The sequence below is a fragment of the Amborella trichopoda genome, chromosome 8 (assembly GCF_054954075.1).
Source record: "Amborella trichopoda isolate Santa Cruz 75 chromosome 8, AtrichopodaSantaCruz75HAP2 v2.0, whole genome shotgun sequence".
NCBI classification, from domain to species: Eukaryota; Viridiplantae; Streptophyta; class Magnoliopsida; order Amborellales; family Amborellaceae; genus Amborella; species Amborella trichopoda.
In genome coordinates this window covers 38834966-38846982 of record NC_142343.1, presented here as the reverse complement: position 1 = coordinate 38846982, position 12017 = coordinate 38834966, and the positions used below count along the sequence as shown (strand labels likewise).

Below are 12017 nucleotides of genomic sequence, written 5' to 3'. Positions count from 1 at the left end.
GGTCCCTTTGTAATTTACTCTTCTTCTTTTTCACTTTTAAGGTTGATTACTAGATCAAAAAGGTTCCGCTCTCAAAACTCTTAGGTATTAAAATTACTCTAAGTTCCAGGGCGGTCCATACTTTATTTCTTATTTTTTGAGGAAAACAATGGTCCAAGGATGGGAACCTCCGGCTGTTGTATTGGAGTTTTGCAGTGTTCACAGAGCAGTTCGATGATTTTAACCTTGGACTGCTAGGGCAATGCCCTATTGACAAAAAAATTAAAATACGATCCGAGGATGGAATCTTGGACCCAGGGATAATTTTGAAAAAAAGAAAAAAAAGAAAAGAAAAAGAGAGCAGATTGACCGATCTTTCTTGTAATTTTTGCTTATAATCGGATCATTTCGTATTTTAGGTACTTGTTTCGGGTCCCTTCGTAATTTACTCTTCTTCTTTTTCACTTTTAAGGTTGATTACTAGATCGAAGAGGTTCCACTCTCAAAACTCTTAGGTATTAAAATTACTCCTATACCGGGTTTTATATGAGGGAGTGAATGGAAGAAATGCAATTTTATAGGGTGGGGTTTCCATATGGTGTGGAAGAAATGCTATTTTATAGGATCTGGTTTCTATAAGGTGTGGAGAACATAATTTATAGGGTGTGGTTTCCTTAAGGTAACTTAAAACAATCTATTTAATGTGCACCTCCAAATTTTATCACAGCATATAATTTGGATATAAAAATATTTCAAAATTTATTTTTATAGTTAATTATAAAATTTTAAATTTAAAAAAAGGATGAAAATCAAGTAGATCTATAAACATATTAAAATCTTAAAAATGGACGGTCTAGCTAATGTGTTGTTTAAATGCATCATTTTTGGGACTCAAAATCCTTATTTTTTTTCATAGTCATTTATCTCAACATCGAGATGATCAATTAGAGGGTTTTTCAATATTCAAACAACCTTTTCCGATGGATTTTTGAGATGTATCCGTAGTTCTACATTTTAAGATTGCAACTTTATATAAACTTTTCCATAATTTATATGCTAAAAAAACGGAAAAAAAATTGGAAGAGGAGACTTGTATAGCCACATTAATAAAAGCCAAACATCGCCATCTTCACTAAAAACAACTCATGACCACCAAATCAACCATTTTTGTGATCTCGTTCATACTTGTTTATTCACTCACGTCGTCTCCAAGAAGATCACATTCGCAATATACATTTGACATTTCATTTATCGCAAATTACAACACATCTATCTCTCCCCACATGAAAGAAATAAGAAAACAAGGAAAAAAAAGTACAAAAAAAAAAAGAACATAAATGGGCGAGGAGGAAAATGCCTAGCCAGACTCAAACATGGAAAAAATCAAAAGGAGTTAGAGATACATTCATGGAAAAATAAGGTTGTACCATCTTGTACAATGCTTGAGCTTCATTTCACTCTTCACATAATCAAAATTAAAAAAAAAAAATTTTGATTTTTTTTTTTTTATATTTCAGAAAGGTGACAAAAAATTATCGAGCGAGTGCGAATGATCAACGAAAAATGAGTTGGGTGTACAAGAACTCGTTCCATGTATCGGGGAGTCCAGGCAGACACCAGTGGATGCAATCTGCATAGGTTGCGGGATCGGCCTTCTGTTCACGGGTGAGCATCTTACCCTGGCGTATGGTGTACACAGAGGTGTGCGCATCCTTTCTAAGCTCTGATAGTGCTGTTACGTTAATGAATGAGACTGGCACCTTCTTCATGGATGATGTTATGTTCGAGGCCACTGCAAAGACTCTGTAGTCCGTTCCGACTTGTACAGTAGGCATGTCGAGAATCGGCATCGTCTCTTTCGCGCACTTTATGCCATCAGGATTGTTCCAATCCATGCTCCTGTGATCATTCAACAAACAATTTTAACTAGATAATTCTCATCTCCCTCACTCTATCACAAGTAAGAAAACTTCTACAAGAGGATCCTTAAACCTTTTCTTACTGAGAAACTATGGTACAGAATGTGCTTGTTCGAATATGATGGTGTAGGGAGCCATCACCGTTACATTAAGAGTTTAGACAGTGATTGTGAAAGTGGGTTGTAGCAAACATGTGTTTTAGTCCCAGTGAAATGTCAACTCACCCACCATCACCATCCAAAAGATGATTATAAGCTTCTAATTATATGGATTTTAGAATCTAAAGTATCGACACTTTTCTAAGAAGGAATTGATCAATCCAGCTATGAGGGATGAACTATACAATATTTTTCCTGTTTTTCACCAATTTCATGAAACCTTTAAAAGATAATGCCCTAGTTGGTCAATAATGGGTAGATATGATTGAAGTGGCTGTTTTAAAATTTGCTTCTATATCACTAGGAAAATATTTTTAAAAAAATCATGTGAGATATAGTTATTTTCAAGGAAAAATATACAAAGAGACCATTTATTTTTAATACAAGGAGCTCACAATCTCTCTTGACCATCAGATTTCTAATCCGGCAGTTGTATGTCATTGACCAGACTTAGAGTTTTTCTAAAAAAAAAGTCTTGATGACATATCTCAAACTATCCAATTTGACATCTAATGGCTGCTAGTAGTTGTGAGCTCCTTGTAACAAAAATAAATGGTCTCATAATATATAATCCCTATTTTAAAAATCCAATATCGTACTAATTTTTTTTTTATCAGGTTAATATTTTTATCGCCAAGTCACTTTGTGAGATATTGCTTCTTTTTTTGAAACCAATATCTCTTGAACTTTAACTACTTACAAGATATTAATGTTTCTAAATACCAATATCTCAATCTAACTACCCGTACTTAACACCAAATCTGGCCCAATAAGTCAAATAATTAAATATTTGTATTTTCAAATACCAAAATCTTAACAAGTTCACTTGTGAATTATTAGTGTATAAAAAATATATTGGTACTCAAAAATATCATCACCATACCATTTTATTTATCATACACATGTAATTTAGGAACTACCCTTACATCAATATGTGCTCTCTTTTATATGTACTTGATGTGGCTGTTTTTACAAGTATGACAAGGGAATGGTTGAAATGTTACATAAAAGTAAAGGTTTATTTCTTGGCTCAACTTTTACAAATCTCCCATTTATTTTAAAATTTGGATATTCCACTGTAAGAGACAGCTCATCTCTCTCTCTCAATAGAGGTCAAAGATTCACACCTACACTAATAGGTGGATAATTTGAAAGAAACCTCAAACAAAATTTTCCTTTCTTTGTAAACAAGGGATCAAAAAGCTCCCAAAAGTGAAATACAAAGGGATGGTGGAAATTGCAAAGTTATGGAAGGGTCATGTGTCCCAATCAAGTGGCAACAATGCCTTGACAGCAACCTCCAAAACAATTTTTGGGCAACAATGCCTTGAAAGCAACCTCCAAAACAATTTTTGTTTACTTCATTACCAAACATGAAATGGATTTCTAACCTACAGTGCAATTACTCCAAATCAAATGTTATTTATGAGAATCCAGATTCTAATTAGTCAAAAAGCGTTTCAACCAACATTTTATACTCTTGTAGAAGTATACTACCCATTTATTCCCTCGGTTGAAACCCAATAGGGGAGTCATCTTAGGAACGAAAGTTCTCAAGGATGTAGCTCTTCAACCCATAGATCAACCTTGGTAAATAAAATAAAAAAATAAAAAATCCGAATTGAGTTTTTATGTACTAGAAAAAATAAGGGAAAATATCTCTATACCTCTCTTTTTTAAGTTTTATATCTCAATAGACAAAAGGTTTCAAAACATATCTTAAATTATAAAAATTCTAAGTTTGATATTTTTTAACCTCCTAAGCTGACTTTATCTCCTTTAAACCTATTTTTTTGCCCCAAACAAATATGAGAAGACATACCCCTTTTAAATACTATCTTTTCTCTCTATTCACGTGATTTTTTCCTAAATCTCTCTCTACTTATTTTTTCACACTCTCTCTCTACCGTTAGAGAGATAGAGGGTGAATGTTAGAGAGAGAAATTTAGGGGAATAGATCACCTAAAGAGAGAAAGAGTTTAGAATTAACATATCTTTTTTATATTTGTTAGGGTTAAAAAATAAATTAAAAGTGGATAAAAGAGGTTAGGAGATATATTTTGAATCTTTGAAGTCTATTGAAATATGAAAACAAAAAATAAAAAGTACGAGAACATTTTCCCAAAAACTAATATCTCAAGAATAAAGATGGTCCAAAATTTTAAGGGCAAGATCTATGTGTCAAAAAGCTCAATTTTTTTTTTTTTGTGAAAGTAATCATCTTATGATTCTTAAATCTTTTCCAAAATTTCAGACCGAAAAAATCTCGTGTTTTTATTGATTGGCGTAGATGCACAATACGCTCTGGCGGGAGCATAGTAAACATGCTTTGTTAGTTAACTAATCAGAGCTTAATTAAATGGGATTGTTTTGAAAAAAAAATGGATTTTTTTTAACTTATTTGTATTCCGATTGCAAGAATATAGACATGATTCATGAAATCGTTGCCAATGAATTTACTAAGAGTATAGAAATGGAAAATAGGTTTTGGATTAATATGCTTTCTTTATGTTAAAAAAATTGAATAATAGATGCATGATTACACAAGATGATTCGAAATATGTCATCAAATGTGGCTGTAACCCTTGTTATTTTAATAGGTGGTATTCATGGTTTGCATAAGGAACAAATTTCCAAGACTCAACCGCCCTCCACCAACCCGGTATTAGACAAAATGAAACAACCAAAGATCACGAAATCAAGAGCTGTTAGCTGCTTAAAATGATGACTCCACTAATTATTTAACTAGAGAGAGAGAGAGAGAAAAAAAGAAGAGAGAGAGAGAGATGCAATTAAGGGATGAGGGTGATTACTTGATATGTAATGGGGACATGGACATGAAGAAGACCCTGGTTCTATGAGGGTCGATGTTTTTGTTGACCCACTTGGACAACGTCCTCAGCACCCTACCATATGCGATCGGCCGCTCAATCTCCTCGTATTCCTTGTCACCTTTGTCGAATGATCCTCTCCTTTTTATCCCAAACAAAAACCCACACAACTTTATTAATCTTCTCCTTTCTTTCTCTAGGGCCGGCCTATGCCTTCCAAACTCATCATGTAAAAGAGAATAGAGTAGCATACAAGAAACATCATGAAAAGCAACAAAGAGGGAGAGAGAGATTTCAAATGGCTTGAATTATAACTAGAGAGAGAGAGAGAGGTCACAAATGAGTTGAATTGTAACTTTAGAGAGAGAGAGAGAGAGAGAGAGAGAGAGTTTTGAGAGGGGAATCAAGACTTACAAGACTTTCATTTTGAAGGTGTTCATCCACCAAATGTAAGTATTGAAGATCAGGACGTCCACATTTTTCCAGTTGACGGCGTGCTTAGATATGGACTCGGGCATGATGATCCTGTCCAATACGCTATGCGTCCTTGGGTCGTCCGAGTTCGATTCAACCAAGAATGGAGCCCAATAAAACTCGATCGTCGCATCATACTCCTGAATTTTCACCCCAAACATCATCATACTTAAATAACACTTCCAAGTTCACAATGTCATCCAGCTTCTAGTCATCTCTCTCTCTAGACATTAGGACGGCATTAGTGGGCTAAAATTTGATAGAGTAAATTAAGTACAGATTCAAAATAATTATCTAAAATACGAAATGATACAAGGAAATTATAAAGAAAGGTGGTTCAGAAGGCGGTATGAGTATTCTAACCTTGAACCGCCCGAGCATTGCCTCTAAAGCTTAGGGCATGGCTCTACTAAAGAAAAAACCAAAAATTAAAATAAAATGCATGCGGAATCTTCGGATCGAGAGGTAATTTTCAGAAAAATAAATTTTGTTTTGAAAAAAATAAAAAAATATGGGTTGGCTGACTTTCCTTGTAATTTCGGCCTCTAATAAAATCATTTTGTATTTTAGGTAATTATTTCGGATAAAATCCTTTAGTACCTCTGCTTTAAAGACGGAGAGAGAGCCTCCTTTGTTCAAGCTCTTCTTTCCCGGTGGAATGACAGATTGCACTAAACAAACCATGGATTCCCACTGGTTCCTGTTCAATGAGTCTCCCACAAACATCAGCCTCTTCCCTCTCAATCTCTCCAGCATCAACCTTGCATTAAACCTAGAGACAACAAAACAAGAAGAAGACATACATTTAGATAAATTTTAAACTTTTAGAGAGAGAAACCACACTAGTTAGAGAGAGAAACTAGCGAGAAAAAACACTGCTATAAAATAAGTGATTCCTGTGTTTGAGAGAGAGGGTTTTGAAGTATATACTTGGGCAAATTACAGGCATGAGGCTGCCACTTCCAATTCTGAAATAAACTGTCTTCTCTTCCATTCCTCTGGCATGTCACCTGTGCTGTGAGAAACTCGCACTGGTCCTCAGTATAGAGAGGGTGACTAACGTTATCAAAAACCCAATTCCCTGAAAATATATCACACTCTTTTGGCACCTTCTCTTTCTCTAAAAAATCCGAGAATTCATCTTCCTTGCTTGTAACTGCTGGACTGGAAATGGGTTTCTCGGCTTGTGGTAGCACAATTGTGGACTCTTTAGGCTTCCTTTTGTGATTCGATTTCTCTCCTGAAACTTGACCTGGGTTTTCAGAGCTTCGCTTTGAGATTGAGTTTTCCGCACCCGGACTCCGGATTGGGTCTTTAGAAATCGGTTTCTCAGTTGGGTTTTCGGTCTTTTGATCCGAGAATTGGACTTTGGAGCCTGGTTTTGAGATTGGGTCTTCATAAACTGGTTCTATGACTTGCTCTTTCAAAATTGGTTTTGGAGTTGGGTCTTCATACACTGGTTCTGTGACTGGCTCTTTCAATATTGGTTTTGGAATTGAGTCTTCGTATTCTGGTTTCGAGATTCGGTGTATCGAAACTGTCTCTGAGATTGGGTTTTCAGTGTTTGGATTTGAGATTTGGTTTCGAAAGCTTGGATTTTCAATTGGGTCTTCAGGGATTGAGAATTTGGTCTTTGGGTTTGAGACTGCAACTTCCTCTGTGTCTTCCCCATATTTTTGGGGAGAGAATGGGAACTCTGCAACAGACTTAACGTCTTCATTGTACATGAAACCAGCAAAGAGGAAGACAGTAAAGACCACCACAAAAATGGAGAGATTGTTATTCCTACGGGCGTTGTGCTTCATCTCGAAAAGTGCTGGTTTCCTACGAGATGATTCCATGAGAGGATAAGAGGAGATAGAAAGGGGGAAATCAAATAGAGGGGGACCAAGTCGTGAAGCAGGTGAGGAGGCCTTTTCATGAGTTTGATTGTTTTTCTCTCTCTGTAATTACTTGTTTGTAAACTACTTGCATTGGAATCCAAATGATGCGTGGTGGGATCATGGGAGCTGAGTAGGATCGAAGCTTCCCTCCACCATTCGTATTTCCGTTATTGTTCTTGTGTACACTAGGTTAGAAGCGGGGATTATCAATAAATCGGCTCCCCCATGAAATCAGAAACTAATCATTTTTATTTTAAAAAGTTGGATAAAAAAATCAGGTTAAAAATATGGATCGGTATAAATACTTAATATAAAGAGATCGCGAATATATCGGACTAGGCTCAAAAAATCAGATATATTTAAAATATTAAAAATTTTAAAACTCTAAACATATATATTACTAGGTATAGAAAAATTTAATAGTAATGAGAAGTGATGCTTTCACTCTATATAGATCAGTCAGTATAAAGACCTCCCCATAAATATAAATTTCAAATATTCAATGTGATATATCTCTAAATCATAAGATGATTGTCTGTTCTATTCATCAAGATATGCATAGGGTATGTGAATTCAATTTTCATCTTTCTAGAAAGAAATTGTCAACTCCATACTTGCCAACCCATAACAACCCGAAACCATATCCACAGTGAAGAACCAGAGAAAGTTTCGGGAGAATAGAAATAAAAATAGAAATAGAAATTTCATAAAATGGGAAAAAGATATTGAACTTTTCAAAAAAACTAAAATAAATCAGAGTATATTAATAAGAAAGATTTTTTGAAACGATTTTTTCAAATATTGAAAAAATCGTGTTTTAAACTTCTTCCTGAAAAGATCGTGTATTTTTACCGATCTATTAAAAAGTCGCAGATTAAATCGTTTTTCAAAAAAATACGGCTTTTTTGAAAAAGTCGTGATAAAATCAACGACTTGCTAACTATGGTTTGAAGTGGTCATGCTAGGTAAGGGTGGCTTTGTCCCCAACTCTCCTAAGGCCTGGCCCAAGCCTGGCCTTGACTACGGGTCAGGTCGGGCCAGACCGAATTCATTGGATTCAGACCTGACCCAAAAGTTAAGTACTTATATATTTAACCAAGGACACAGTTTCTATGAGTCCATGTAGAAATGAGTCGACTCTTAAAAATCTATTTTTGAGGTGGATTTTTGTACCCAATTGTTAAGGACATGTAATCTCTAACATAGAGATATGAATATAAATAAATTTTAAGAAATAAAACTATGATTTTATGAAGAAAGCATTTCAATTCAATTGTTTTTAGATGCACCACATATTTGCATCTTTAAGATGGATGCTTTATACATGGGGACCGCATAATGTAGAAATGCGGTCCAACCAGCATGAAACAATTTTCTTTTAACTAATATTCAAATATATTTTATATATTGGGACCTCGAAAGCATTACTGGACCCAGACCCAAACCCGAACGCGAACCTGAACCTAAATAGTATTCGGATCCAAGATTTTGACTCAGACCTGTTTCGCCGGGTCCAATTTTTGGACTCATACCCGAACTTGGATGGTGTCTGCCCCTCGGATCCCAAGTTGGGTATGGGTCCATTGCCACCCCTAGCCTTGGCCTTGTTAGGCTAGGCCGAACTGGGTTGGCACAACATGGCCTTGGCCTTATTAAGGTCGGACCAGCGTTGGCCCGAGCCCGGCCCTTGAGCTACAGTTTTTTGCCTAGATCGTACTTTTTTCAGGGGCGGGCCAGGCTAGGCCTAATTGGCAAGGCCTATAAATCCTAAACTTGCACCATGAATTATAAAATTAATCATGAATTGGGTATGTTATTTCTATCGATTGTTACTATAATTTAAATTTGGTAATTTCACTTTAGAGCTCCATTCTATTGGTAATGATCCGTGAGGGCCAGATCAAGGGGAACAAATTTAAACAAAAAGGAAAATTCAGGGGTAGAGATGGCACTCTCCCAATTATAATATTCTCATGGTAAATTATATTAATATTAAGATTATGAAATAAGAGTCAAAAGTCTTATGTTCCCGCAGGAGTATACTGTTCATTTACTCCCTTAGGTAAAAACCCAATCTAGGATTACCACTGACACCCAAATTTTGAGCATATGACCTCCTCAATTTAGCTACTAAGTTAGAAAACAAAAATTTAAAATCTCATTCTCTATGTGCCCGAAGAGAATAATGCCCTAAAATTGAATTGAGGCTGTCCAATTTTTCAGACAGTGAGATCTAACTCTAAAAAACTAAAAAATCTAGATTATGTCTTTTAAAAAAAATCATCTGGTGATTTTTATGTGGATCCCAAAAATGTCAGAAAAACCATCTCCCAAGTAGTTATTTTGCGCAACTAAGTATACAGCGTGTTCCTATGGGAGCACACCAATATTTTTGATCCATTTCTATTTTATTTCAATTGGGTATAGAGCATGCCACCAAAAGCCTTGATGGGAATTAAGGCCTTTAATATGATCATTATGTTCGACCCAATTTTTAGGGGAAATGGGGCAATATATGAAAGTGTTCATGTGGCTAAAGGACTGTTATGTTTCGGAAGCCATTGACGTAGGCATCATGTTACATGATTCCCCTCCTCCAACTGCCCTGTTTGTTTAGTTTCAAGCATTGAAAAGGATAAATCAACAGCGATAGTTGAAGGGGACTAGGGCATTTTTTTAAAAAATAAAGAAGAGAGAGAAAGGAGAGAGTGAGTAAAGGTCAAGCAACAGGGGATGTTTCTCTCACTTTGGTGGAATGGTTGTAGGTTCCCTTATTTCAAAGTTAAGGAATCGAATCGTCCACAACTGGGACTGTAACTGAAGTCATTCGTTTTCAAAGAAATGCTTCAAAAAGTAAAACCCCTCATATGTTGGCCCTTTTTTGTACATCTTAAATCAGGAAAAAGTTTTACTGCTTTCCATTTCTTACCTTTTCATTTTCCTTTGAAGTTTTCTTAGATTCTTTATTTATTTTTTGCCTTTTTTCCTCTCTCCTTTTCGGTGAAGAAAATGCCTTGAAAGGTTGGTGAAAATGGGTGTCCTTGGAAATTTGATAATCCAGTTATTTAACTGTTAATTTAAATTATTTAGTTGTAATTCAGTGATTTAATTGATAATTCCTGGATAATGTACTCCCAAATTGTGAGTCCATCTATAGATCTTTTTGGCATTGTTTCAAGTTACAGGGTGCAGTTCATGCTAGGCGTCAAGTTTGAACAAAGATAGATTCACCTCCAAATCCTATTGGAAGATACAGTTTCAAAGCCCTTGCAATGGCCTGAAACTCTAATTTTGCTCCTATTAAAATCTTTAAAAATAATATAAATCGAGCATATCATAAACACTTGAAAATTTTGAAGATAGACGATCCAGATAATGTATCACATGGTGTATAATTTTTAGGACTTGAAAACGTTTTCTTTTTTCAACCCATGCATCTTGAAGTCGAGCTGATCAATTGGAGTGTTCAGGAAAACCAAAACACCCTTTTCCAATGGGTTTTCAAGGTGTGTCTTGTTAGGTGAGTGTAGCCATGAAAGGCCTTATTAGTGTTTATAATGAAATATTCTATATAATGGAACATGAACTCCGAGGGAGTGTGGTCCCTCGTGGGTCATGCTAAGTAAATCACATTTGTTGATACCGAACTGTGATTGACGATCTAGGCCAGTCGGTTGGGAAAAACTTATGTTTTTTGAGCATAGAAAACTATCTGATAGGGGTTCTAATAGGTCATCCATTGATGAAGTCGGAGTATGCCCGGATGAGTGAGCCGAGGGACTATGTGACCCTTGTGTGTGATGGTGGCCTTCAGAGACGGGGCAAAAGCCTCTACCATCACACGACATGCATAATGATAGCCATCTCGAAAAAGAGAACCACCTTTTAGGGTGAAGCTTATGCTTGTGCGAGAGATACCCTATGAGCCATAGGAGTTGTGGTCGCATCAGGTCTAGGTAACCTTGGTACATCCCTAGGGGAGAACCTGAAATCCATAAAACTGGGATTACAACCCATTGGCTCATCACCAGATTTTAGTGTCCCACAAATGAGCTCCTGCATAGATTGTGGGTCATGGGAAATACTGGGTCGGTTGATAAAGCAAGTGTAGTTTGTAGTCTACGGTTGAAGGTGAAGGGCCCCAAAATGTTTCTTCTTAGACCATACTTATATTATCTAATGAATTTAATTGTGTTTATTTTTATGATGATATGATTTTACAATTATTATTTGAATTTTTTTAGATCTCTGGATATTTTATTAATTTTTCAATGTTTTAAACATTCAAATTAATTTTAAAATCCAACAAAGCCACCTTGGGTGGTATGCCCTACTTTTAGGGGCTTCCTATTCTCATGGTCGCACACCCCACTTTTAAGGGTTTTCCTATTTTATAAGGTTGAATTGATAAATAATAGGCTTGGATACCAAAGTATTGTGAGATTTAGATAAGTGTTTTGTCTTGAAGAAGATTTAAATCTTTAAAAGCTTGATAAAGCTAATGCATATTTTTGATAAAGCTCAATAAAATATTATCATATTTAGTTTCTATTGATGAGATAATGATCAAAGAAAAAAAGGATAAAAGTTCTAGCATCTTCCATAGCATGTTGATGAACCATCTTTGGAATGGAGGGTTCAAATCTCTCACCCCACAAGTCACCCATGATTAATGGTTCGTATTCAATCCACAAGAGGCAAGCCATATAAATCCCAAGAAACCTTATCCTATTTGTGCACTATAAAAAGAGGACCCCTTGCCCATAATTATCG

At 35.7% G+C, this 12017-nt stretch overlaps 1 protein-coding gene across 1 annotated transcript; it reads right to left on the bottom strand.

The window, feature by feature from the left end:
* Positions 1 to 1355: 1355 nt before the first annotated feature.
* Positions 1356 to 7210, bottom strand: LOC18433445 (protein trichome birefringence-like 28). Its single transcript, XM_006843534.4, has 5 exons — positions 6292 to 7210; positions 5962 to 6133; positions 5302 to 5501; positions 4870 to 5028; positions 1356 to 1878 (listed from the first exon to the last, which is right to left on the bottom strand). The coding sequence occupies exons 1-5, from the start codon at positions 7200 to 7202 to the stop codon at positions 1533 to 1535; spliced, it is 1788 nt and encodes a 595-aa protein (XP_006843597.1). The 5' UTR covers positions 7203 to 7210; the 3' UTR covers positions 1356 to 1532.
* Between the last annotated feature and the right edge of the window lie 4807 nt (positions 7211 to 12017).